We start from the raw sequence: 27,319 nt of genomic DNA, 5'->3' as shown, positions 1-27,319 counted from the left end.
TATCGGAGCTTAAAAAAAAGAGGAAGAAAAAAGAAAAGTTAATTAAAACGGTCGCAAGATATTAAAAAAAGTAAAGAGATGAAAAGAAGATAGAGTTTAAAGATTTTAATAAAAGTTATCAAAGAATATTAATATTAGCGCAAAAGAAACTAAGAAGCGAATGAAGAAAGAAACTATAAAAGTTAAGCAACGATACCTTAACGGAGTTTAAAATTCTTTTAAAAAGAGTAATAAGCATTAAGCACTTAATTAAAAAGGAAGGTCCTCGGGTCGAAAACCTCGTAAGATAAGGTTATGTAATAGCTTGAGGCTATCAGGCCTATTAGAAGCACGTGCACGCTAAAAGAGGTACATAGACTTCTCTCACCAAAGAGAACTTGGAAATATCATCCTTTTCACACAACACGGTCCCCCCCCCACCACTGAAGTGAGACGCTTTACAGTACTAAGTAAGTAAGGTATTAAGAGGGAGGTCAAGCGCAGCGAAGCGGTGCGGTGGCTAAGCGCACCAATCAAAGAAAAGAAAACACCATCTGACAAGAGCGGGTACAGCTCCTCCCAGCTTCACGGACTTTTCCCTTTCCTTCTCCTTCTCCAACCCTTTCTGTTTCCAATTCCTCCGCAGCTCGTGGCGATTTTGTTGAATCGTGTACACGCAAGCAAGTAAGAGTGATAAGGTAAGTACGCAAGCGAGATCCGCGCCGGCCCGTCCCGCCTACGTAAGTATTGGAAAAGGATAAAAGAGAGTGTCGAAGATCCGTCGAGTGGTAGAAAGGGATCGCGATTGGCTCTAAAATAAAATTTACAGCCGCGCGCCCATATGACGGACCGCGTATCTAAGCTTTGGTACAGTAAGTAGTATTTGATGTGGGCATCCTTTTTAAAGGGGGGTACCGACCGTTTTCTTTTCGCCTCTTTCTCTCCGAATGCTCATTCAGCGGAGGCAGGCTTGTTTGTGAGAAGCGCGAGACGGGCTTGTAGCAGCTGGTGTTTCTCTTTTCACTCGTCAGATTTATCGCTGACTTTCTTTCTATCTAGGCAGCGTTACTTCTTCCGCCTTTGTTGATCTAGGCTGGGTTTCTTATTTTTGGCCGAGTGCGTAGTAAACGATTTTATCGGGTGGAGAGGGCGTGGTGAAATGAAAGAGAATATTTTAATTTTGATACGTAGAGTCGTTCAGCTCTGTCAGGTTAATTTATCGAAGCTCTGGGCACTTGTTATGAGTAACGCTATTTATCCGAACCACCATATCTCACTTCATCTTCTGTCATCGCTTTCCTTTTCTTTCCTTTTCTCTTTTTTTCTCTTTTTTTCTTATTTTTTCTTATTTTTTCTTAATTTTTTTTTTTTTTTTTTTTTTTTTTTTTTTTTTTTGTTTTTTTCTGTTTTTTTCTTCTTTTCTTCTTTTTTCTTCTTTTTTTCTGTTTTTTTCTTTTATCCTGAGGGATTCAAGCGCCAAACCTCCGCTCCTTTCCATGGTATTCCGTGCAATTCAATCCGTTATCTGGGCTTCAGGGGTGGTCCACAGAAGAAAACAGAATGTCTCATGCCCCCCGGCTTCGGGTGCCACGAGAAGCTGGCAGAAAGCGTCGGATATATGCTGTGTCATAGGCGAGTATGCTCTGTCCAAATCCCTACGCCGCTATACCATCGATGCGCGGCTCTTATACAACACAGTCCAGTATTGTATGGGGTAAATGGCGGAGACAGGCCCGCGAACGTCAGCAGACACAATTCAGTACAGCAGATGGTGCGGCGTTCGCGCGAAGAAATGCCGACACAGAAAAGCAGGCAGAGTGGCACCGCAGCGGGCGGGTGCATGTGCCACGGGAGCCGGAGCTGAAGCTGACGCTGGAGCGGAATAGACCAGTATAGAAATACATGTGCGGTGTGTCGCAGTATCTGTCTGGTCTGGCGAGGCGTCTCTGGAGGCGTATCGGGGTGCACTCGCAGTTTTGCTTGCGGCTTCAGTCGGGTCGGTCAGTCAGGCTGCGGGGATCCGAATCCTCATGGGGCGAGGGCGAGGGCGAGGACGAGGTACCGGTACAAGGTCCTACGTAGATGTGCAATTTCGAGAAGCTTCAGTGCAAGCTTAATCAATCAAGCATCGTCGCGTGCGGTGCATCATCCACTTGTTGTTTAAGCGCGAAGCATGGATCAGCATATAGTACTATACCTTGGGTATATACTGTATATATGTGTGTATATATATATACCCAGCCTCATGGGTATATATACTGTACTGATATACCCATGCATTTGCACCCCTCCACAAGTCCTGATTGGGATATGATGCCACGCGATTTGCTGACGGGTTGCAGTGCAAGTACAGCGGGACGAGAGGGCTCGTCTGTGGCACGAAAAGGGGGTGCGTCTTTGCCGAGGCCATCCTCTCTCTCTACTCGGTGTTGCGGTGGGAAGGTCGACAGATAGTTACGCGTTACGTATCTAAGGAACATGCAGATGCGAAGATGCGAAACAGTGGGCAGTCTGGAAAGGGGAGACACCGCAACTGTACTGTTACTGTATCTGCTGGCTGGACATAGGGACAGAGGAGGTACTCGGTGTTGTTTACGGCCTCGGAGCAGAGCAAAGAAAGGGATGGCCGTCTGAGTCTGGCTTGATCCCAGCTATCGCGTGGCCCCGGCGGCATTATCGCATGATGGTCGGATGATGGATGCTTTTAGTCGTACTTCTGTACTGTACGTATACCGGTAACCTCCAGTAACGAGAACTTCATCGCCGTCTACATAGCATCGACTCTGTACATTTACAGTAGGGCTGCCTCTAATTTCCATCTCTCTCGGCTACGGTACAGTAATCTAGATGACCCACTACCGGTACTGTCCTGTACTTACTGTACCGATCTCCCCTCTGGCTGGGCCCTTTCTGGCCCCACCGTCCCCCGTCCCCATCCCCGTCCCCATCCCCATCTGCGTCAAAGCCCCACACTGGATCTCTAGGCAGCAGTCAATCAATATTACAGCACAGCAGCGAGAAAACCTCCACTCCCTCTCCTCTCTCCATCCTCACCATCACCACCATCACCACCACCACCACCACCACCTCCTCCTCCTCCTCCTCCACCTCCTCCACCACCAACCACCACCCCCACGAATCCATCATCCATCATCCATCATCCCATCCCGCCGCCCCAGTGGCCACGCACCGGACACGCGTACCCTCCCCGTCCCGTACCGTTGTCGACCTGGGATCCCCTCGTGTCTAATATACCCTCGGCCTCGTCGACCACGCCAGGCAGCAGCAACAGCCTTAACCTAGGTACCTACCGTGCCGCTCGACCTCCAGGCCTCGCCAGTGCCACTGATCGTCGTGGACAGTCCAGCCAAACAACAATAATACCAAACACACACACACACATACCCTCGCCTCGGCGATTGCTTCCAGACTTGCCTTGCCTTGCCTTGCCTTGCCTTGCCTTGCCTTGCCCTACCTTACCTCGCCTCGCCTCGCCTTACCAATAACCTCCGGCGGGTGCGGGATCCCCCGAAACGTACGTTCCCCTCGTCTTCCTTCTCATCGCTCAATCAGTCGCGGCAACCCAGCAAGGCCCAGGGCCAAATCAGCCCCGACCGATATCCCCCCTTCATCTCCTCCTCGCCGAGGGCAACATCTTCTTCATTCATCCGTTCAGTCATTCCCGATCAGCAGCTCCGCCAGGCTGGATTGGGGCCATTGCCTCGCTCCGGGGCCTCGGTGTCAATTGGGCTGTCACGATTGCACTGTGACTCACTCGCTGCTCTGCTCTGCGCTGCTCTGCTCTGCATGTATCAATCAGGAATAGAACCAGGACCAGGACCAGGCTAACCGCATCCCAGTGAGCCAAAAACACCCACCCCCCTCGAGCTCGAGCTCTTCCTCTCCCCGGCCACTCACCATGTCGTTCAGCCATCCCCGTCGCACTACAAAGATCTCATCGACTGCTCCCTCTCCCACCTCCGCCTCCTCCTCCTCCTCCTCCTCCTCCTCCTCCTCAAGTGCGTCCGGCCGTCTCGCTGTGAATACCACCAACATGTTGCTCCGCAAGGGGGCCACCTTCCACTCTCCCACCCCCACCCACCCCGAACTGGAACTCCCGTATCACTTCAGGGCCCCCGCCCTGCCCCGCCGCTCGCAGACCACGCTCGAGGATGTGGTCGACGCCCACAAACGTCGAGTCGCCTTAACTCTGGGAGACATCGACCGCGGACTCGCAGCTGTGGAAGATCCGGTCACGGCCAGACAATCATTCCCCGACGAGGCCAATCCCGTCCCCCAGGGATTCCTCGATCACACCGTCGGGACGCCAGCTACCCAACCCCACGGTCCCACGATGGCGGGCGTGATGGACCAGGAGCCTGCCGCGAGCCGACGCTCCTCGCGCCTGCGCCGTGAGCGCCACCCTTCGACATACTCAGACAGCGGTCTGGGATCCTCGATCGGCTCCACCTCCGGGAAGAAGGCGACGGCCACACAGCCAACCAGTGTCGCCGAAGAGGAGCCCGCCAGGTCCCTCGTCACCGCGTCGGCTATAACTAGATCGCCCGCGGCCCACTCTTCCACCATCCAAAACCTCCCCCGGCTCAGTGGTCGTGCAAGCAACCGGATCCACGAGCACATTCTGCGGCCGCTCCTCGCCAAGCCGTCCCTGCAGGACTTCTACCCCCTGGTTAAGGATTGCCCCAGAAGGATCCATAGTAAGGAGATCGTCTGTCTTCGTGATCTCGAGAAGACGCTGATCTTCATGGCACCCGTAAGTGAAACCCATCCCGATGTGGTCAGGGGACTTGCTCACTGGTTTTCGCGTCGGAAGGAGAGAGCCAAGACGGCCGCCTTGTATCTCGACTTCTGCCTCACGTCTATCCGGTGCATCCAAGCGACGGTCGAATCTCTCAGCGATCGCGAGCAAACCCGTCCACACGACCGCCCGTACACGAACGGATACTTTGTCGATCTCGTCGACCAGATTAAGCAATACGCCCAGCAGGTCCAGGCCGCCAAAGAGAGGGAAGAGAAGGGGGAGAAGATGGGCGAGATGGACCCTGAAACGTATGTGTACCTTTCTTTCTCCGAGCGCTTGGCCGGTGAAGCTCGCTTCTTCATGGAAACGGGCGAGAGTGACGCACCGGAGCTCCGCGCATCCCGCAGCCTCCCCCCCCCCCAACCCAAACGCACGACAACAAAGCTCGCTGACCACCAACACAGAACGGACCAGATCCTCCTCCACGGAGGTCTCACCAAGAACGGACGTCCCGCCGAGCTGGTGCGACTCAAGAAGAACGGGAAAGCGATCTCCATCGCGACAGGCCTCCCCGTCGACATGGCGGAGGACAGTAAGGACATGCGGTTCAAGCGCTCCTTGAGTGAGGAGGCGGAGGAAGACGAGTCGATCTTGCGCTCGATGGCCCGCCGCAAACGATCTGCGTCGGCGGCCGAGCTCGCCCCCAAACGCTGCCGTGAACCTGGATGTGACAAGGAATTCAAGCGCCCCTGCGATCTGACCAAGCACGAGAAGACCCACTCGCGCCCGTGGAAGTGCCCGGTTGAGTCGTGCAAGTATCACGAGTATGGCTGGCCCACCGAGAAGGAGATGGATCGACATCACAACGACAAGCACTCGTCTGCGCCGCCGATGTACGAGTGCCATTTCAAGCCGTGCCCATACCGCTCCAAGCGGGAATCCAACTGCAAGCAGCACATGGAGAAGGCCCACGGCTGGACCTACGTCCGATCCAAGAACAATCGGAAGAACCGCGACAAGGCTTCTGGGAGCAGCAGCATCGCCCACACCCACACTGGCCTGCCTACTCCCACCATGACCAACATGCACACCCCCAGCAGCGACGAAGTCAACATGGCTACTCCCGACGAGGAGGTTCCGGAGCCGGGTCGCCCACGCTCGAGCTCGGGACGCTCGGGACGCTCGGCCTGGGGATCGAACGGCGACATGGGATTCCCCATCTACCCATCCGACGAAGAGATGTTCGGCCCAGGCATCGCCCTGACTCTGGACCACTCCCCGATCTCCGCGGCCTTGACCTTGCACAGTCGCTCCGCCAACGGCCAATCGCCATTCATGGGCAGCGAGCTTCCTCGAGACCAACTGGGAGGTAACTTGGACAACTTCTCGAACGATGGTGGGAATGGAGACTTTGGCATCTACGAGCCGGAAGACCTCTACTCCGCCAACGTCCAACTGCCTACTCCTTCTCACGATGTCTTCAACACCTTCCACGACATGGGTTTCGAGACCTCTGGCATGACGTATTGTGGTGACTCGCTGGCACACATCTCTCCTGTTGGCCACGGCAACACCATGCTCTACACCCCCACCTCTCTAGGCGACGTCGATGAAGGCTTTGAGGATTTCGTTCCCAACATGAACTGCAGCCTCGGCCACGACTTTCAGCTGTATCCCTGCTCGGACGGTGGTACACTCGCCAACACCGGCCCCAGCGCCATGTTTGAGGAACTTCCCAACCCCATGCACCACTTCGCTGGCCCTTCAGCCCAACAACTTGTGGAACGTTACGCGGTAGGCACGTCCGCAGTCACGGGCCAGCAACACCACATGACTGGCATGGACTGGGCTTTGGACGATCAATTCAACAATGGGTACCAGTAGACTCGGTGACGGCACGGACGGGACTGGTGGAAGTTGTGAGCCGTCACGCATGAATCACCCTCATACGAGAACGACCCCGGATTTGTGGTATCAGCACGGCGTTTCGTCATTTTTCATTCCGCAACGAAGAAGCATAATGGGGGGGGGGGGGGGGGACGAATGTGGGAGGGATTAGGATCACAGCACATGGATTTACGACGGATATGGACCGAGGCGAATCTCGACGGGGTTAGATAGCATTTCTTTTCCGCTTTTCCGACTCCGGGGATGGGGATGGGGATGTGTGGAGGGAATCCGCATTCACTTTGTGGTCGTAATTAATCGCCTCTGATGGACGGGATTGGGATATGGATGGGCAGAGGGGAGGACCCGCGGATGAATGAGATAGATCTCGCATCAATCAGCCAATAGTAATGGCTTCTTTGGGTTATGGCAGGAATGCAACCATTTCACCACTCGCCGTTATTGCGCCCTCTCCCCCCCCGACTTTCTATCCTGTGACGTTTCGCTAGATCCAATCTGTTATTTTACTATCGTAAGTTCGAGGTGAAGTGGGTTCGTCAGGGGAAGATTGCAGAATGAAAGAGGGAGGGAGTCGCAGAGTTTTGAACCATTACTAGCTGCCAATACAGCTCGAGAATGAGAGGGTTGGTACCTAATGGATTGGTGACGGTGACGGTTATAGAAGAGAGAATTGTTTTTTTTTTTTCAGATTAAAGGCAGCTGCGAAAACAGACATACCGGCACCCCACGGGGCAAGCCCCTACGCAGCGCTAAATCACGCCCGCGCGCGCTTCTGATCAAGCCCAGGAAGCTCGCTCGCTTTCTTTTCCATGCCCAAGAGCTGGGTGTGCCAATTTCTGCATTCTGCGCACAAGCAAACATAAGCAAGCATAAGCATAAACAAACAAGCTGTCCGTCCTCAACCTGGCGGTACCTGACTTTCTCGACGAGGTTATGGAGGTTGGTTGGTAGGTTGGTAGGTAGGTGGTATCCGGCGTGCGTGCTTCCTCGGAAGCTCTTTTTGGGGGGGGGGGGGAGAGAGAGAGAGAGAGAGGGCTGCGAATACTGCCTGCCTGCGTCGTGTGAATACCGGTATGAGTATGAATATGAATATGAATATGAATATGCTGCACAAGAGTTGCCACATGCACCGAGTAGACGTCTGTGTGCGTGCGTGCGCTGGGCCGGCTCCTACCTTCTAGAGCAGCTCGCAGAAAGCGGCTGAGTGAGAGAGAGTTAGTGAGTGAGTGGTGTTTAATAACCACCTCCGACGAGCCGCACGACCATCTCCCCTCGCACTTAGTCTAGGGAATCTTTTAGGCTGCGTCTGGCTTGCTCGCTGTCTGGCGCGCGTGGTGGGAATGTATGCTTGAAAAAATGGGCTTTCTTATGCAGCTAGCTAGCAGCTATGTTTGTGCTACTTTGCCGTGGGGGATCTCGTGTTGTTGTTGTTGTTGTTGTTGTTGTTGTTGTTGAGTGTTTTGTAGCCCGTGTAAGCGAGAACGAGGAAGGATTTCGGATTCCGGAAAAGACTTTTCCACTTCGGGTGGCTTTCTCGATGATGGTGACTACGGGCGCAATAGAGAAAAGCACACTCATGCTGTGTACTACAGTAGATTGTTAGAGGCTCTTGGCTAGTTGGTTGGAATTGAGACCTCAGTCAGTCTGGTGCAGTTACTTTGGTAATCCAATACGGCTCAGCGAGAGTAGCGGTCAACTCGGTCAGGTGAGTCAACCCAGTCAGGTCAGAAAGGTGGCCTGGCCTGACTTTTCCGTTGGCTACTCTCCGTTTGTATCGGTAGCTAGGTATGTAGGTAGCTACGATTCCACTTACCTAGATGCATGCAAAACCAACTGAAGACACTCACGCAACTGGATATGTATTCAACTTTGCATCACACGCCCCTGTGATACCGACATAGCTGATATCAATCAGTGTTCTCTGCCCCCCTCTGAAGAGTAGTACTCGAGTGCAAATAAAATACGGCAACGATTTCAACGCCTGATTAAAAGCGATGGAAAAGGGTACGACCGCTCATCCCGTGCCCCAGACACTATAGCCCCATCCACCCCCTTCTCTCCTCACCACACCCACCCTCGGCCCCTTCCCACCCACCGCATCGCTCTCTCGAAAGAGATCCTCGACCTTGTCAACGGCCCTCCCAGCCCTCCGACCCTCAAAGTGGGCCGCCACAAGCCCAGCAACGCTCAGCCGCGCCTGCACCTCTCCCGCCTCGCCTCCTCTCACCGCCAGGCCAGCCAGCACCACCAACACGATACCCAGGAGCGCCAGCGAGAGGTTAGCAAGCAGGAGGCACGTCAGGGGCGCCACCGGTACCCTCGCCACCAGTATCGTGATCCGCGTCTGGGAAGCGACGGCCGGCTGCGCGACGAAGGCCGCGGACGCGACGCCCAGCGCGGCCTGGCTGTACGTCAAGGCAAAGTGATCCGCGACGCCCTGCGCGGTGGTGCTCACAGAGGCTGCGATCGAGGCGCCCTGGACGAGGCTCGGGTCCCCGACGCGCGTGTACTGCTGCGAGCCCTGCACGATGTTGGCGAGCGTGCGGTTGGCCGGGGTCGTGTCGAAGCTCGTCACGGTCCCGTTGAGGGAGACGTAGGCTACGTCGTAGACGCTCGTGTTGCAGAAGACGACGAAGAGGTCCGCGCCGTGCGTCGTGCGCAGGATTTCGGCATCCGCTGAGAGGACCGGGCCGTGTCCGATGTTCTGATTCACCACGCCGATGGCCGCGAAGTAGTACGGGTTGGCCAGGTCGGTGGCTCCGGTGTAGTTGGAGGCCGCAGAGGAGTTGGTGAAGTAGGTCATCTTGAACTGGTTCTGGAAGCCGGTGTTGGAGTCGGTGGATATACGCCCTTCCATAGCGAACGGGCATTTGTAGGAGAAGCCTGCGCCGTATATGTTCTCGGGGTCGATACAGCTAGTGGTTATGGGCGTGCACTGCGTCTTCAGAGACCAGGAGTGGGACTTGTAGTCTACGGATGCTAGAGCGGCTCTCGGAGGAGTGCCGACGTAGGTGAACACACCCGAGCCGGAATTCAAAGTGTTGATGCGCATTGTCGCTGACAAGTTTGACACCACTTCCTGGGCCTGGGCTCCGTTGATAAGAAACTGTGCTGTGGCGGCACTGTTCAATGTACAGCCTCCTTGGAAAGTCCTATTGACATTATAGCACGCGGGAAGCAGGCCGACGCTGGTGTTGTGGCTGTTGGTTGCCGGATAAACTTGGCTCAGATTGACGGATTTGGTTGTGAAGTGAAACCAAGTATCCGCTGCGAACACCAGAGTACTGTGGCCCGGGATCAGATATAGCCTCCTCGATTGACTTGAGATTCGAAATGCGTACGCACCTAAGAGCCAATGCAAGGACCAGAATCACAGTCATCAGCTTCATCGGCTTTCCCTGCTTCTCCTTCTTTCCCCTCCAGCCCCAAGCATACTGCAGCCAGTTCCAGAGTGCCATCGGGCCACCGCTCGCGATCATCTTAAGCATCAATCCCAACTGCCATGGCGTCGGCAACTCCTGTGTGCTGCCCCTCTCCCCGGCTTTCAGGATCTGCTCCGAGACCGGATACGAGATCAAAGTAATAGCACTTCCCACCAAGATAGGAGCGACGGTAGATGACCACGATGCGACGGTTGTGAGCGTCGTCGCGCTGATATCGACGTAAATCACATTTTGCTCTGCGGTAGAGCTCCCAAGCCGAAGTTCGGGGACCGAGTAGTCAGTTGAATCTACCTGGTAGTAGAAGACGAGGCCGAGAAGTAACGCGGAAAAGAGGGACATTGGTATCGTCATGAGGAAGAAAGCGAGGAGGATCTCGCTTGTACGACCACCCATGCGCAGTTGTATTAGCCGCCTTGAAAGAGAGATGTTTGGAATGCCCGAGTAGACGGCATGGTATTGCGTCTTGTCCATCGTAAGAAGGGATTCTGGTACTGCGATGGAAGAGGGAATGGGAAGAAGCACTTCACCGTCGCCTTCGTGGTTTGGAGTGCCAGCCCGTCCCGAGCCTGGAAAACAGGCTGCGAGCGGCTGAGGCTCAGCTGAATATCCGTACGTGCACCACAGCTAATGGACGAGTTTCCGCCCCCAGCTGAGTAACATTGAGCGATAATTTTTTTCCAAGAATCGAGGCTTCTGGCTGCAACCCCCTTCCTTACCTTTCTCGCAACCTCTCCCAGCTAGTTTTGACACGGTCAACGATCAACGCTCGTCGCCCGACAAGCTCGCCTATCCCCTAAAAGACCAAAACAACATCAGCAGCAACGCATTTAAATCAACCTGACCAGCCAGCACCCATCAAACTCGCCAAAGCAGACAGCCAGAGTAGCCTCTTACAGATACGATAATAGTATATAGCCTCGCATAATATACTAGCAAATGCCAATAGCAAAAAAATCCCCATCAAGGGGCAGGGCGAAGAGAGACAGGCGTAGGTAGGTACCGTATCCTCTGGTTTAAATGAGACCTTGGCAAGCCGTGCGGGGTGGAGTCAGCCAAGTAGAGAAGCGAGAAAAATGGATTACTCAGCTGACAGTATTCAACGTCGAAAAGTTGGTAAAGGTCAGAATCAAGCGAATTTTAATATTTTCGATCCTTTTTTAAATTTATTTTAATATAAATTTATTTTAATAGATATAATTAAATATCAATTGCAGTTAAATCTATACTTTCCATTACTTTCGACCAATTTCCATATTCGGTTCCATCTTCGTTTACGTATACGATTTCTTTTGCAATTGCTTCGTGCTTTTTTATAAGCAAATTTTGCTCTTGTGCTACCCTTTTTTCCTCAACTTTAGTATCGTTTTCGCTCTCTTTACGAGCTTTATCAAACGATCTTAGCATATCGATTAATTCGGAGTTTTTCTTTGTAGAAAAGCCTCGAATATTGCGTTCTTTTATTAGATCTATTAGATCTTTTCTCCGCAATCGCTCGTATTCGTCGCATTCTACCCATTCGGAATCTATATTCCAATCGTTATCTTGAGTATCGTCGATTACGCGATATTCGTATCCTTCTATCGCTTTATCTCGAATATTCCAATCTCCTATTATTAAATCAGGTAGATTTTTAATATTTAAAAGGTGATCTTCGCTGCCGTCGGCGGCTAAATATATACCGGTATCGCGAAAAGATTTAATAACGAGGTCGTTTGTATTGCAAATACGATCCTAAGCTTGCGCGACCACGTAAGTAAGCATAATTCTCTTATCACTAACAGTCCATTTGGTATCGGTTGGTTTATTTGCTTCCTATTGCCAAATATATTTATCGGTAAGCTCTCGAAGGTGATTTTTAAAAGTTTTGTTGATATGAGTATCGAGAAGCTAGCAAATTCCCGTCATCCCCGGAGGTATCATCGCTATTTCGATATTATTTTTTCGAAAAAGCTTTTTGATTTCTGTCGTTTTATGAAAAGCAGCACAATCTAAAGCAACTAATAAAGGATTGTCTTTAGTAACTGCTGTTTAAAGGACTAGCTCTTCTTCGATCCATTTTAATAATAACTTTTCGTTATTATATGCTGATTTGTTGAATTCGATAATAACTCCAAGATTATATTGTATTCCTTCTGATTTTTCAATCTCTCCTCCTAATTCGGATTCTTTTCCGTGGAAAATTAATTTCGGTTTTAATCGTCCGATACCGTCTGCGAATATATATAAAATAAGAGTAGCTTAGCGTTTATTCCATCTACTTCGGTCTGATTTACCTCCTACGGTATATGCACCTTTTATATTATAAGTGCGACCATCTAAATATTCAAATGGAATCGGAGTTTCGTCGAAATTTAAACACATAGAAGGTTTGAATTTATTTAATAATCGAGGCTCGTATTCGTTAGAAATCGATGGTTGCGAAACCTTACGAATACGGCGAAGAAAATTTAATACGTATCTTTCCGTATCGACAGGTAATTTTTGAGCCTATTTTTATTAATATTAATAATTGATTATATTAAAAAATAATAAATATACGTACGATTTTTGTAATACAACGTAAAGTAAGGTTATTTCTTTTTAAAAAACCTTGAAACCAGCCACTTGAAAAAAGAAATACTGATGCATAATCAAGGTATATTTCAGTGAAAAGTCTAGTAGCTTGCTCTCTAAACCACCATTGTTTTATAACAATATTCGTCGATCTTTTTTCGAGGAATTCGTTAAGAAGTTTTTCTTCTATTTCTAGCCAATACGGCGTCCAATATTCAGAAACTCTTCGAGAGCCTTTCGGAGCAGCTAAAATCTTTTGTGCGCCGTTTAAAGTGCACTATTTCATCATAGTAGATTCTCCGTATTAAGGGAATTGTATTTTAAGTTGCTCTTTCGTCGGTTTTTTCCATTCTATTTGTTCTTTATTAAGATTATAATATTTATATCTATATTTTAAAAAATTAATTATTATTATCTTTTTTTTTTTTTTAAATAGAAATATATACCTGTATTTTAAAAAGAACTTAATTACTACTAGCTTTTCTTCTCGAGTCGGATTAAGCTTCTTTATTATTGGCCCTATTTTTGGAGCTGGACCAGCGTTTTCATCTTCTTCAGGCTCGATCCCGTCTGAATATACGTGTATATTTAGTCCGATATGAGTTTGTAGCTTATCTATTATCATAGATTTCTTTCCCATTCGTGCTACTTTAGGAACAAGCTTATCGTTGCTCCATTTTCTTTTTAAAACGCTTTTAACGCTTCTTATAGAACTAGAACTAGCTTGAGAGCTAAAAGAGGTATTTGCTGAGAGTAGATCTGGTGGTTCTGGCGGTTTCGGTGGAATTTCAAAGGTGGGCAAAGACATGTTAGCATATCAAGATGTAATAGCAATGCAATTCTATTCATTTTGGCGGCTCAAATGCTATAGATTTTGATACTTGGCATTTCTGAGTCATCAATTCCTGCCAATCGGTCACTTGTCGCCGGTGCCCGTCTCCACCACGCACGGCTTGCCAAGGTCTCATTTAAACCAGAGGATACGGTACATCATATGCAACAACAGTGGATACGCGCGCTGCTAGTCAATCCACTTACCCAACAGCCACTCTCATCCGCCCAGTTCTCTGCAGTCTGTAATCGTACGTGATACCCTGGGCTGTGTTGAGGGTAATTTCAGCTCATGTGCGAGACGATGGAGGAAAGCATGCATTTCGTCTTGAGTAATGAGAACATAGTTATATGCTTCTCGCTGCTTCTAAGCTGGTTAATTGACTACCTCTACGTGGGTGTCGCTGACTCGTGTACTAGCTCTGGTATGGCTTCGGCTCAGCAGCATAAAGTGATAGAGGCAGCGAGAAGGGATCCCGAAACGCGTGGCCGGATAGGCTTTGGATAATACTTTTTCAGGCTCTGAGATCTTGAGAAGGACAGGTAGATTTGACATAAATCCGAGAAGTGAAGTCTCAAATAACAGATAGAAGGAGACACGAGAAGTTTTACTTGAGAATATTTAGGAAGGAGAGATACCTGTTACATACGCGCAGCCGATAACTCGAACACTGCCACGATCATCAAAGCCGACTCCTCTTTTTACCCCTTGGTCCCATAAACGTACATTCCGCGTCACTTTACCCACATCTATTTAGCAAAGTGTAGGTCATAGCCCAGCCACTTTCTAGCGTTGACTTGATCCACGTCTAGGCCTGGAGTTCCATACGTGAGAGGCAGGAACCAGTACCAACTTCCGATGACGAGCGTGAGGATGACTCCTACTGCCGCCCAGGAAACCATCAGGTTTTGGCCAACGAGCTTCTCGCGCGCTGGAAGGTACTTCTTGGCTTTCTTACTTCCCGGGGCGTCGTCAACGAGTGGCTCCACGCTAAAAACAAACTCGAGCAGGGCTCCTGTTACGAGGGTGGAAGCGAGATGGGCCGGCAGATAGTGATGAAGGAAAAGTTGACGGCCCATGACATAGAAGGGAAGGTAATGGGTCGCCCATGCAATGAAAAAGAAACCGGTGGAGTTGTACAGACGAGATCGGGCGCCTGTGTTTGTTAGCAATTGAAGCCACCAAATAGCCATGTGACTTACGGAGATCCAATGCGTCAACACCACGGCGGAGAGACAATTGATCAGCGGCAATGATACCAGCATAAACAGCGAGAAGACTGCTTGCTAACCACCAACCGATAGGATTTCCAAGGAAGTAAATCTGCTTGCGGGTATCGGTTTGGGTCCAGAAACTGACACCGCGTAACAAAAACGGCCAGACGAAAGGCTCACTGGCATATGGATGGCTGCTAGTCAGAGCATTATTGTGGTAGAACATAGCTCTCTGCAACTCGAACCATTTCCTGAAGAAGGGAAGACTTTTGACTTTGCGCTCTTCCTTGATCAAACGTGGGCTATCGGCAGGGATAGAAGGGATCGAGTCAACAAACCATACGTTGGAGGCTTGGGCCAGGTTCTTGTTGCCATTGATCTCTTGTTGCTTGTAGGCCCAGTCCGGGAGAGGCGTAGAGTGGGTCCACATGGCAACCTTACTTGGGTTGTGAATGAGCTTGAATTGTCCAGAGAGACTTTTGAACTCCTGGTTTAGTCTACCATTTTCGATTCGGATCTCGAAGAGGGTATCGTTGTAGCGCTCACCCAGGGCCTCGTCCATCGGGACGGTGGTAAACTCCTGGTTGGTGGGGTAGTATGGAGAAGCAACGTCGTGGGACAAAAGCATGGTGTCAGTGACCACATGGCGGAGCCTGACAATGTCGTTGTTTCTGACGGGTATTCCAAGTGTCTCCTGGCTGTGTAGTGGAAGGATTTGCCAATGGTTGTTGGCGTCGGCGAATGGATACCCGGTGACTTGCTGGCCTTGGCTGGAGACTCTCCCGTCGTCATATCTGAGAGGATATTTGTCAGGGTGACTGTGGAGGAATCCTGAGGTCTCCTTGTGCTTGATTTGGATGTTGTCCATAAATTCAATAGTGATCGCATTGGCCAACATGTTGTTGTCGCTTAAAGTCTCCTGGAATTCGGGGGACATGAAGTCGTCACCGGGACCGGATCGGTTCAGAATCGCAAAGTGAACCTGGAACCAGAACAGGTAGAAGAAGAAGGGAGCGACGATCAAAGCAAATGTTCGCGCAGCAAAATGCTTTCCAAAATCTGGAAGGCTAAGCGCTCCTTGGCGGCGCTTGATGTCCAGCAGATCCCAGAGGTCGATCGCAACTGCCACTCCGATGGTTACGAAGGAAAATGTTCCAATATATTTGATCGACATGATGCAGCTGAGGGAGAATCCAGTAAGGAGCAACCACTTCCACCACTTGCGCCCGAAAGGTTCGTGTCTGAGCTTATAGAACTTGACGTAGCACAAAAGACTGCAGGCCATGGCAAATATAAGTCCAGCATCGAGCAGGATGAGGCGAGTTTGTCCAATGTGTGCGTTATCGAAGAGGACAAGGCATGCCGAAAGGATACAAGCTGGAAGGGTGTAGCCCGATTCCCACATAATGGCGAATACCACCGGCACAGTCAGAGCTCCGAGAAAGGCTGGCATAGCACGGTATGCCACGTATGGGACCTTATTTTGGACGTATGAGTCGCCGATGTTTTCGAAATGGAAGTGGCCGTCGTATCCAACGAACCAACCCATCAGGGCGAACAGAAGCTTTCCCAGCGGAGGGTGGACATCGAAGAAATATGTTCGTTCGAGATAGTAAGAGGCAAACTATCGACGCGTTTTTTTTTTCAGCAGGATATTCATGGGGAGTGTAATTTGGAGATCTGTACCTTGCCGAAATGAACCTCGTCGAAGACGACCTCGTTTGGATGGCTGATGCCCCAGAATCTCGTCATCAAGGCCAGTATTGTGAGGACCGAGATCGCAATCCGGTAGTCCCATTCAACAGCTGGTGGCTTGCTGGCCAGATTGGCCTGGATTAAGGCGTCGAGGTCGACATCTCGAGGGGCTGCAATGCCATTCGAGGAAACATCCTTTGCTTTGGGGGTAGTGGTGACGGGCACGTCTTTCCGCTTCCGCACCGAGCCTTGTCCCTGTGCGCCAGACATGGCGGTGGAAATCAATCAGATTGACTCCAGAAGCTATTTAGCAGAGATATGGTTAGTTGAAGCCTTTCGAAGAGAGCTCAAAAAGAGGTCTGGAGATGTGTTCGGTGACACCGACGCAAATACTACAGCTGAGCAAAGCTGACGAAAGTTAATCGTGTCCTTCTTCCGGAGCCGTTTGGCTAGCGCGAACCCTTCTGCAGGGGGAGTAGGTACGTAAGTACTTACTACTACGTAGGAGTGGGCAGTCCAAGGGATTGGGGCTGACTTCCTCAAGAAACTCCCACTGCGGATTGAAAGTTTCCTGGGTAGGTAGATCTTCAGCAGGGTGGCTTTCTCAACGATCCCATCCGACGTCCTACGGTACTGACTTTAACGGCTTCAACGGTGCCAAAATCGATGATGAAATAAACTTAGGCTCACGTGATTCTTACTTCTGCCAGGATTTCTTCAAGCTCATCCCAACTCAACCCTCACAATGTCTCCCGCCTTCCCGCCCTCCCCCCCAAAAAACTTAAGATGGCAGCCGTCCGAACATCGTTTCCGGCATTGTTCAGGCACGGCAACCGGAGCTTAAGCTCCTATCCCGGTCAGCTCACAAGAGGCTTCAGAGCTTCAGCTCGACTCATGTCCGATATCACTCCTATTCTCACCAAGAATGCTATGACTCGTTAGTGTATCTTCTTCAGAGCAAAGTCGAGTTTTAATCGAGTTTTGACTGACGATGTTACAGCCGTCGGTCCATATGTGAGATGCTCTTCGGCCTACCTCGCTTATCAATTCTGAAATGTAGCAGTCGCAAGCCATCAAGACTCCTCATGCAATCTACTGCTCGGGCCAGCTTCCGGCAGACGCCCAAGGTAATATCGTGGAAGGCTCCGTAGGTGAACGCACCGCCGCCGTCTTGAAAGCGCTCTCGGCCGTCCTCGAGGAAGCTGGCTCGTCCCTGGACAAGATCGTCAAGGCACAGATCTTCTTGACAGACATGAAGGATTTTGCAGAGATGAATGCTGAGTACGAGAAGTGGATTAAGCACCAACCGGCTAGGAGCTGTGTAGCAGTGCATCAGCTACCGAAGGGTGTAAATATTGAGATTGAGTGTGTGGCATTGCCCTAGTTGAAGCCTCTATAGAACAAAGCAGCAGAACCTCCCTCAATATTTCTACGTCTGTCTCAACTCTCACCATTCTCTCACTTCTCCCCCCGGCCCAATAAACCCCGGGGAAACCCACGGCTCGGCATCCTGGGCCAACCTCCTCACCATCTCCTCGTCAATTTCAACTCCCAGCCCCGGCCCACCCATCAATGCAATATAACCACCCCTCACATCCCACACCTCGGGATTCTTCGTATAGCTTGTCAAGTCCTGCGTTCCCGCATTATAATGAATCCCCAAACTCATCTCCTGGATCGCAAAGTTCGCCGAACAAGCATCAACCTGCACGCAGGCAGCAAGCGCAATAGGTCCCAGTGGACAATGCGGCGCCAACGCGACATCATAAGTCTCGCACATCGTCGCTATACGCCTCAGCTCGGAGATACCGCCCACATGGCAGACGTCCGGCTGCAGGATATCCACCGTGCCAGACTCAAGGTAGGGCTTTACGTCCCACCGGCTGTGGAGACGCTCGCCTAAAGCGATGGGCGTGGAGGTGTGTTGCGCGAGGTTTTTGACCCCTTCGATGTTCTCGGAGAGCAAGGGCTCCTCAATGAACATTGGTCGGTGCGGCTCTAGCAGTTTTGCGAGTTGCTTGGCCATAGGCTTGTGGACCCTGCCGTGGAAGTCGATGCCGGCGTCCATGCCGAGGCTTTTGACGGCCTTGAGCCTTTCGACGCAGGAGTCCAAGGCGGAGGGGGAGTCCATCCAGCCGATGTCTTCGGTGGCGTTCATCTTGACTGCTTTGAACCCTTGCGCTTGTCGACCTTTGCTATCACCGTTTAGTTTTTGCGGGTCGGTCTCGGAGAAGCGAGACAATACGCACGCTTGGATCTCAACGTCGTCGGGTCGGTCGCCGCCAATCCAGGCATATACCTTCAGCGCGTCTCTTACCTTTCCTCCCAGCAGCTGGTAGATCGGCACGCCTAGTCTCCTAGCTTTGAGGTCCCAAAGCGCGATATCAATCTGCAACAAACACTGTCAAACACGCCTCCCAAAAAAGCTGACATATCTCAATACTGACGCCGGAAAGTGCACTCATCATGACCGGCCCGCCTCGATAGAACCCAAATCGATATATCAACTGCCAGATATGTTCAATGTCGCTAGGTAGATCATCAGTTGATGTCTTCCCTCTCCTCTAGATTTCATTTCACTGACTCGGCGTCTAACCCAACAATGCGAGCCCTATACGCGTCCAAACACCCCTCCACAGCCTGCACACAGTTATTAAAAGTCATCCGCTTCTCAACGGCCTCGTGAATCATACCTGCGTATGTCCCTCTAGTGACGCCTCGCCCCAGCCCACTTTCGCTTCCTCATCAGTAATCTTGACGAACAGCCATCGAGGCGGAAGTCGAAAATACTCGACGGACTTGATCTTCGCCATGATTATGGGCAATAAACTCTGTTTACTTGGTGACGACTCGGAAAGATATAAAATTAAGCTCCAGTGAGTTTTGTAGTCACTTACCTTAAATCATGTGGGGTGCTGAGAGCTTGAGCTCGGGTAGGATTCCCCCGAGGGCACTTATTACTGCATTAGCTGGCGAACAAGCATGAGAGAAGTCTGGGGTAGCTGGGAGAGAGCCGGTTAGGCATTTACTACGTAGGTGTAAGTGTTGTCAGAAAGTAAATTTCATGAATCTATGACGGTGCATGGAAATTGCTGAAGTTTCTTCCGACTGAAGGGGATAAGAAGTTGGCCGCACGTCTTGCTTTCGCGTCGCCTATATGTAAATCAAAACAAGACGAAGAAATCACGGCAATTGTTGTATGTAGAGAGAGAGCACCGTTATATTTTACAGAATCTCTAGCTTCAGGGTAGCGTGGATTTTTTTTGGTGTGGATTTTTCTTGGACTTTGCATTCCCTAACTGGAGTTGGAGCTCTACTAGCCTTAAATCTATGCCTCCTAGACCCTGCGGATACTTGTGAAATTGAAGGCATTTCCTATGGCAAAACATATACGTCGTTTCAGGTGTTGAGAGCTGGAAGGTGGCGATATGATCCGGATAAACCTTCTGCCGAGTGGTTAGTTATCGATTGATTGATTAGCATGCATCTCACTCGGGCCATCTTCTCGAGACAAAACAGAACAAAACTATGCCAGCACTCTCCATCAACACCTCGCCCAAGGCCACACGTCCTGATGGACATTCCCCCCACTCAACTGCAAAGTCGCGCTCCACCTCGCCCGCGCGACCACCAGTTTCCCCCATCACCCCAACGCGCAGACCAGTACAGCCGGCCCTGAGGCAAACATTCGTCCACTCGCAGCCCCCCCAAGTCGCCGTACCCTTACCCGCGCCCGAGCCCATCAAGTTCGACGAGAACCCCGACGTTCTCGCGACGAAAGCCGCGCTGTCAATACTATTGATGCAGAGGCGCATCGCCGAGGAAGATATCAAGTCCCTGCAACGCACGAAGGAGCGGGGGATGGCGGACCCGGAGGAATTCCTGCGCGCTCTGCAAGCTGGGGAGATCAAGCAGAAGGGGGACGCGTTCATGGGCGTGGCGCCTGACGACGATGACGAGGATGAAGATATGGAGCCCCTAGAGCAGGATACCAAGGATAGCAAAGCGTGGGAGAAGCTGCCGAAGCAGCAAAACGTCGTGCGTCTACCGCATATCAACTGGGATCAGTATGCGGTGGTGGGGGACTCTTTGGAGAAGCTCCATGCGGATCAGCTGCAAAATCCGCCGGAGGGATCGCCGCAGCTGCTGGGGCCGGATGGGCTGCTGAGTGCTTCGGCGTTTGGATCTGTGCCGGTTACGCCTGCTAGGGAGAAAATGGAGAAGATGGGGACGAGGAAGGGAGGGAAGAGATAATGGGCTGGTTTTTGAGCTTTGTTTACTGCGTGGGATACGAGCTTGATATAGATGGGGAGTGGCGTTTTGAGAGCTTATGACATGACGACCGGGACGGGTACTCCGTTTGGGCACTGCTTGGAGTTGGAGGCTGCATTCTAGGAGTCCAGGTGTAAAGGTAGTGAACACTTGACCAAGAAGCTACAGGTCTGGTTCTCCGCGTAGTTAAAAGTCCTGCTCTGTTGTTCATACCTCTTGGTCAGGAGATTCTGAGCTGTTCACTCAAGTGATAAGAATGAGGCGTAGTCTTCGAACTGAAGTTCGGAAAATATAGTTATGGTATCGAGTACAAACCTCGAGACCGAGAGCGTGAACCAAGTGACTGTGACACGGGACTCGCCCACATGAGGCTCGTAAAGTCAACAAATATGTATCTGGAACATGGCTGTCACCTTTGAATTCTACTCTAGCAGACGGAAAAATACAGGCAGAGCCAGGAAAATTTCCGAGGAGATACCAAATAGATAGCTCCATATGCCTGGAGTTAGTAACCAGTCTTTTGATCAAGGACTTCATCGAGCTGTCCGGCTCAATGTACGCCGTCAATATCCGGGGGCACTTCGGGTACATCCGTATAAGCGGGAATCAAGGGGTCGGCCGGATTAACATCTCGGGAAGATTATTCGGGTATTGTGAAACCTCACTCAACTGATCTTGTAGATATTCGCGTCGCGTGAACGGGATCTGCTCTGGTTCTCAACCTGAATTCTAAACCGTGCCATTGTCACCAGTTGTGGTGGGCCCGGAGAGGGCGAAGTTGTGCGCCTCAATAGGCAATGTAAACTCCCCTTGTCTGTATTCTGGTTGCTGGGAGGACCATCACTGATTGTAGAGCTTATAGCAACAAGTAACTATCACTTCCATGTATTACGACGTTCATTCACAACGACGAGGACTTCCTGTCTCTTTCCTTTCTCTTAGTTTCCTTTTCGACTTGCTTTCTGTCTTTCGACTCTCAGAGTCTCGTAGCCTTGTGGGGAGAAGTTTTAATTCTAAGCCACGGCCTCCTCAAGGCAGCTTCCAGACCTCACTCCTATACACCTAGTACCTTACCGCTCTTCAATGTTCAACACGGAGTAGAGGTGAGTTGCTCTATTCGTTGGTGCCTGGAATTAGGTCATCGATGCCTGGAGACTCTTCACTGACGAGGTATCGTGGGCCAGCCAGAATTTTGAAGGTTGTTGAACATCGTCAGAACCACAAGAGCCTCCACCAACAACACAACACCTCACACTCCAATCTGGCACACTCAAAATGGAGGATAGTCCCCTGAGACCTTCGCAGGTCACTCAGCCAGGTACTGCCAATTCTTCTTCAATTGCTTTGCCTTCTTCTCCTCTGTTTCCAGACCCCTCCTCCCCCGCCAATCCTCAAGATAACTTCGCTGACGACCCATACTGGGTAGCCACTCAGATCGTAACTGATCCCAGACGACTCGGACAAGCAGGATCAGGCCTGAGCAGCGAGGACCTCGGAGATATCATCTGCATCCTGCATCCCACGACCCAGGCTGCCTCTCGCGCCGCAGCCCTCATCCATGAAGACCCCAACGCCCACCCTGGGTGCACTCTCGTGAGCGCGAACAATGTGGAGATGCGAGTGAAAGGCTCTAAAGATACTGCAAAAGATACATCCTATCAATTGGCTGCTGAAGGACTGGTACTGTGTGATCTCGTTCTGCGCCTGTCGGCCCCACTCAAGGACCCATTAGGCGGCTTCCAGTTTGGACGGAGCCCATCGCGCTGCGATTTTGTCCTGGGAAAAGATCAAGCTTCGAAAAGAATCAGCAATATTCACTTCAGAATATACCTGAACGAGCATGGCTACCTGATGCTGGAGGACCAGTCCACGAACGGTACTGCGGTCGATGGCGCCCTGTTGCGTGGGAAGGAGAAGGAAAACAACAAACAACATCGACGTACACTCGAACATGGCTCTGTCATTACCCTTGCGATGACTCCGCCAGAACAAGATTATCAATTCATGGTTCGGATTCCTCCGCGAGACCAGGCTAGTGAACAGGAGCTATGGTCCCAAAATCTCAGAGCCTTCATCCTTCACACGGCCAACTTGCGCATGCATAAGGAAGCTCGCATCGCAGCTGGTGGTCTAGAAAAGAAAGGACCTGTATGTTGACACCCTGCAATGTGTCCCAATATATTGCTAACATTCTGAAGCCCAATCTTTTCCCCACTGCGCCAGCCACCCCAGACCCGAACCTGCCATCTGGCAAGGTCATTCGAGTTTGGAAAGGAGGGCCTAAGTATAACAGACTCGAAATGATCGGAAAAGGTGCCTTTGCGGTCGTATACAAGCTCACCGACAAATACGACGGCGTACCCTATGCTGCCAAAGAACTCGAAAAGAGACGCTTTATGAAAAACGGAATACTGGATCAGAAGGTTGACAACGAGATGAAGATTATGAGAAAGATCAAACATGTGAGTCCATCCACCTCATGTACTCTCGACTTTCGACTGACCAAATGCAGCCTCATGTCGTTCAGTTCATCGAGCACGTTGACTGGGACGAGTACTTGTACATCATCATGGAGTTTATCCCTGGTGGCGATCTTGGCAGCCTGATTTCTCGTGAAGGCTACTTGCCAGAGCCGGATGTCCAGATCATGGCTAAGCAACTGCTAAGCGCCCTGAAGTACCTCCACGATGGTGGCATCACTCACCGTGATGTGAAGCCGGATAATATCCTCATTTCGACCCGCAATCCATTGCACGTCAAGCTGACCGACTTTGGATTGTCAAAGATGATCGATGGTGAGGATACTTTCCTGCGAACCTTCTGCGGCACTCTGCTCTATTGCGCCCCTGAAGTCTACTCGGAATATCGCGAGTATGATGAGACTGGCAAGAGAAGCCTGCGAGGAATGGACAAGAGATTCTTGCCACCGCAAAGATATGGCCATGCTGTCGACATCTGGTCCACTGCTGGAGTACTCTTCTATGCCCTCTGTGGTAGCCCACCTTTCCCTGTAAAGAAGAACACGAGCTACCAGGAGCTTCTGAATCAGATCATGACATGCCACCTCGATATTAGACCACTTCAACTTGCCAATGTCTCCGAGAATGGAATCCGATTTGTGAAGAGTATGCTCATCGTTCGACCTGAACAGCGTGCCACGATTGAGCAGCTCGAACAGCGCTCTTGGTTTCTCGGCGGAAACAGCTTCCAGGACTCCATGGAGAACGATGAAGTTGACCAGATCGGCGGCGACGACAGTAATTTCGAAACCCAGCTTGAGCAAGGTACATCTCAGCTTAGCATCAACCCTGAGCTAGAAGAATTCGACGACAGCCAGCTAATGATAGATGACGATCTGAGCCATCTTCTCGACGACAGCCAGGAAATGATGGATGGCGACGACATGAGCCTTCCTCTCGAGTTGCAGCCGCGTGAGATACCTAGCAGTTTTGCAAATAGTGATAGCAATTCCAGTGCAGAGACGCAGACCTATAGGATGGTTCATGGCGGCGGAAATTCGGAAGATACAGTAGGTCGCTTGTTTGGAGAGGTGAACGCGTCGGCAATCGGAAGCTCAGGCGCGCTCCCTTTGGACCACCTCCACCTCCCCTTTCAGACAACAGCAAACAACCACGGCACGGCACCAGACGATTCACAACAGTCGCGATACCTACAAGAATCTCCTGGAGATAATCATCGCGGACAAAGTCAAGGCATTCCTGCTGCTGCAACTGTACCTACCATCATGCCTCCTCCTCCCCCTCCCCCGCCCACGCCCTCGACGCGCAACCCCATCACCGCGGCGAGACACCCCGAGATTGAGGATAGAGCTGTCAGAGAATCAAGCCTGATGGGCGCGGAGGCCATGGTTGGAAATCTCAATATGCACTCTCCTGCTTCGGCCACATCCCCAGGCGCGGAGGCAATGGTCGGAAACCTCAATTCTCCTGCTTCGGCCACATTCCCAGGCACAGAAAGCCTTGCGCCGACTACAGAAGACACTCGAGAGGCTTTTGGCAGTGTGCGCCGACCCCGTGAGGAGGAAGAGGAGGACTGGGATGATGAAAGCTGGCGACCAGCAGATCTCCCAATCAAGCGTCGCAAGTCCAGCCGTCAGATCGATATGCGAATTCCACCAACCGTCTTTTGGGACCCTAGTGACAGATCTACCCACCACTACGACTATCCTTCCATGACATCCATGCAGTTCAAGAGTTACCAGGAATATGCCGAGAAGAAGGGCGAGGTGTTTGCCCATGGGCAGAATATCTTCGAGGTCACGATGCAGAGCTTCAGAAACAGTCGGAGCCCTTCGCTGGAGCCAGAGCGAGCCGCCTCCGAGCCCATCAAGGACGAAGGACGCCGTATGCTGATGAAACGTGATGAGCGCAAGCTCGAGGAGCCAAGAGGTGGCCGAGGAAAGAGTGAATCACGCACCGGTGAACATCCAGTGGCACAGGAGAACTTTATTCCATTGACCGCACACCCATTCGATACAGCATCCAAGGCCAAATCAACGACGACTCACTACGCGTTCGATTTCCCATCTGTCGGCAATGACTTCCAAGCTCCCAAGCGTATCCTCGCGAAGGCCGTGTCCACAGTTGATAGTTGCCTCGCCATCTCTCTGAATATTACGGATTCGGCTTTCTCCTGGGGTCGTGGAGAGTCAACGACCACCCGATACGCTAATGGTAAGGAAGACCGTGTTCCGAAGTACGCCTTTAAGACCATGCTCTTCAAGCCCGGATACTACAAAGACAAGCCAGCTCCTCTGGACACCACGCACGTTTGGAACCAGCGAGACACGGACATGAGCTTCTACATCTCGACCAAGGCCACGCTTGGCATCTGGGTCAACGGTGCTCATATTCCTGGCCACGATCTCCAGCACCCGAATGCGGAGTCCTTGTTCTGGGGCGAGCTGAGAAATGGCGACATCATCACTGTCTGGCGCAATGATTCGAAAGTCCCGGGAGCCAAGAAACACACCCGACTCAGATTTGAGTGCTTCTGGGGCAAGTCGATGGAGGTCCGAAAGGAGCCGTTCCACATCATCGAAGAGGGCGCGTTCCTGGACGAGCTGGAGGAGGCCTGCCTGATCCAAGAGGGAGCGATCATCAATGAAAACAAGCACCGCCGAGCCGAGGACATGAAGGTACTGCAGCGCGAGAAGGAAGAGAAATCGGCTCGTCAGAACGAGAAGGCGATTAAATTCGAATCCTCATTCAGCGGCGCCCCATCTACCGAGTAATCGCATCTGCCAACAATCACTGACACTCTGGCACCAAGCACCGACACGTCACCATATTGTACGAATGGAAAAAAAAAAATCCTTCTTGCTACTTTGAGACTTTTACACTACACTACCACTTTGCATGCATACAGGAGCGAATGGGCAGATCTGGCGGATCTTTGAGAGAACGATTTTCTTTTTTCTTTGCTCAAGGGCGGCGAGGTTGAAAACTTTTCACGGATCATCAGGGCTGGCTTGCATATGGAGTTTTGAGACTGGGCGAGATGGGCCTCGGGACTGGACTGGACTGAGCTGAGCGGATGGGATCGGATTGCTTTGGACAGACTTGTCACATTGCTAGCATAGCATAGAACGAATTAAGAACACCCATTAAATAATGTCGGGGGCGGGGGGTGGTTAGCACTCTATATAGAGAAAGGGTATGTTCGTGAACTGGCTGTCATGTGATGTGATATGATGTGATGTAATGTGCGGTATCAAATATTTACTGACTCCAGTCTTGATAAATGATAAGTATTATTAGCTACTCGGTACAGGTTGATCGTTCTTGATGTTTTTAGTCTTTTTAGTCTTTTAGTCTTTTTTTTATTTATTTATAGTTTTTTTGTTGCACGTCGTATCTATTTGGCATATGCTTGAACCCGCTGTCTCTCCTTCGCTCTCTGTGCGCGTGTGTGTATGTGCGTGTGGCGTTTTTTCCATACCTGTCGTCTGTCTAAGGTATGCAGGGTTGCCTCGTGGTGCTCATTTCATTCACGGCCACGTTTCATGTTTTTCTGAGGTGGGTCACGGGTCTGGTTGTTGCTTGGCATTTGTTCTTTTTTTTTTTGAGTTTTTGAGTTTTTTGGGGGGTTGGGGGGGGGGGGATGGGGATGGGGATGGGGGGGAGAATGGGGATGGGATGGGGAGGGGAGGGCTCGCTCACGACGCACCGCTGCGAGCGATGCTTCCCGTCTGGAATGAGAGGGAGCATGCGTGTGTATCGCTATCGGGATGGCTCGTGCAAAGACGAGAGAGGTCGGTCGGGATACGCGGGCTGATTGTATCATTGCTCGCATGGTTTGAATGAGTCAATCAATAATTTATTTATGATATCCTTTTTTTTTTTGTGGGGGTGGGGGGGGGGGGGGGGGGGGTTGTCGCTCGCTTACAAGATAATAACAATAATAATAATAGCAACAACAACAACCACCAACCACCAACAGCCGATAATGGGCGAAGCGAGTCACGAACGGGAAACTGGAATGGGGAATTCCTTCGCCCTCATCCACCCCTTTTTATTTCCATTACCGCGCCGTGGCGGAGGCTAGAAGGAAGCTTATCGATGGTATATATACTGCACCATTGACGGTCTCACTGCATGAGAACGAGAGGGTGTGCTTGAAAGGGGGCTGGGCTTGGCTT

The 27,319-nt window shown here is 51.0% G+C and overlaps 7 protein-coding genes across 7 annotated transcripts; 4 read left to right on the top strand and 3 right to left on the bottom strand.

Annotated features, from left to right (window-relative positions):
* Positions 1-4,033: 4,033 nt before the first annotated feature.
* Positions 4,034-6,625, top strand: L3040_006497 (uncharacterized protein; the record flags this gene model as incomplete). The annotated part of the gene is made up of 3 exons (XM_066154139.1): positions 4,034-4,753; positions 4,814-5,049; positions 5,206-6,625. The coding sequence occupies 3 exons, from the start codon at positions 4,034-4,036 to the stop codon at positions 6,623-6,625; spliced, it is 2,376 nt and encodes a 791-aa protein (XP_066011122.1).
* A 2,038-nt stretch (positions 6,626-8,663) lies between these two features.
* On the bottom strand, positions 8,664-10,563 carry L3040_006496 (uncharacterized protein; the record flags this gene model as incomplete). The annotated part of the gene is made up of 2 exons (XM_007290066.2): positions 8,664-9,933; positions 9,995-10,563. The coding sequence occupies 2 exons, from the start codon at positions 10,561-10,563 to the stop codon at positions 8,664-8,666; spliced, it is 1,839 nt and encodes a 612-aa protein (XP_007290128.2).
* Positions 10,564-14,226: 3,663 nt separating this feature from the next.
* L3040_006495 (uncharacterized protein) lies at positions 14,227-16,656 on the bottom strand (the record flags this gene model as incomplete). The annotated part of the gene is made up of 3 exons (XM_007290065.1): positions 14,227-14,633; positions 14,680-16,315; positions 16,378-16,656. 3 exons carry the CDS (start codon positions 16,654-16,656, stop codon positions 14,227-14,229), a joined length of 2,322 nt encoding a protein of 773 aa, XP_007290127.1.
* Positions 16,657-17,172: 516 nt separating this feature from the next.
* On the top strand, positions 17,173-17,770 carry L3040_006494 (uncharacterized protein; the record flags this gene model as incomplete). The annotated part of the gene is made up of 3 exons (XM_007290064.1): positions 17,173-17,323; positions 17,387-17,400; positions 17,450-17,770. The coding sequence occupies 3 exons, from the start codon at positions 17,173-17,175 to the stop codon at positions 17,768-17,770; spliced, it is 486 nt and encodes a 161-aa protein (XP_007290126.1).
* Positions 17,771-17,833: 63 nt separating this feature from the next.
* L3040_006493 (uncharacterized protein) lies at positions 17,834-19,199 on the bottom strand (the record flags this gene model as incomplete). Its single annotated transcript, XM_066154137.1, has 5 exons — positions 17,834-18,581; positions 18,636-18,775; positions 18,834-18,915; positions 18,971-19,026; positions 19,080-19,199. The coding sequence occupies 5 exons, from the start codon at positions 19,197-19,199 to the stop codon at positions 17,834-17,836; spliced, it is 1,146 nt and encodes a 381-aa protein (XP_066011121.1).
* Positions 19,200-19,914: 715 nt separating this feature from the next.
* On the top strand, positions 19,915-20,640 carry L3040_006492 (uncharacterized protein; the record flags this gene model as incomplete). Its single annotated transcript, XM_007290062.1, has 1 exon — positions 19,915-20,640. The coding sequence occupies one exon, from the start codon at positions 19,915-19,917 to the stop codon at positions 20,638-20,640; it is 726 nt and encodes a 241-aa protein (XP_007290124.1).
* Positions 20,641-21,933: 1,293 nt separating this feature from the next.
* On the top strand, positions 21,934-25,912 carry L3040_006491 (uncharacterized protein; the record flags this gene model as incomplete). Its single annotated transcript, XM_007290061.1, has 3 exons — positions 21,934-22,806; positions 22,857-23,120; positions 23,171-25,912. 3 exons carry the CDS (start codon positions 21,934-21,936, stop codon positions 25,910-25,912), a joined length of 3,879 nt encoding a protein of 1,292 aa, XP_007290123.1.
* Between the last annotated feature and the right edge of the window lie 1,407 nt (positions 25,913-27,319).

This window comes from Drepanopeziza brunnea (assembly GCF_022702325.1).
Source record: "Drepanopeziza brunnea f. sp. 'multigermtubi' strain 214-2 chromosome Unknown ctg11, whole genome shotgun sequence".
In the NCBI taxonomy this organism is placed as follows: Eukaryota; Fungi; Ascomycota; class Leotiomycetes; order Helotiales; family Drepanopezizaceae; genus Drepanopeziza; species Drepanopeziza brunnea.
The sequence above is the reverse complement of the archived record's forward strand: the minus strand, read 5'-3'. Positions and strand labels throughout refer to the sequence as shown.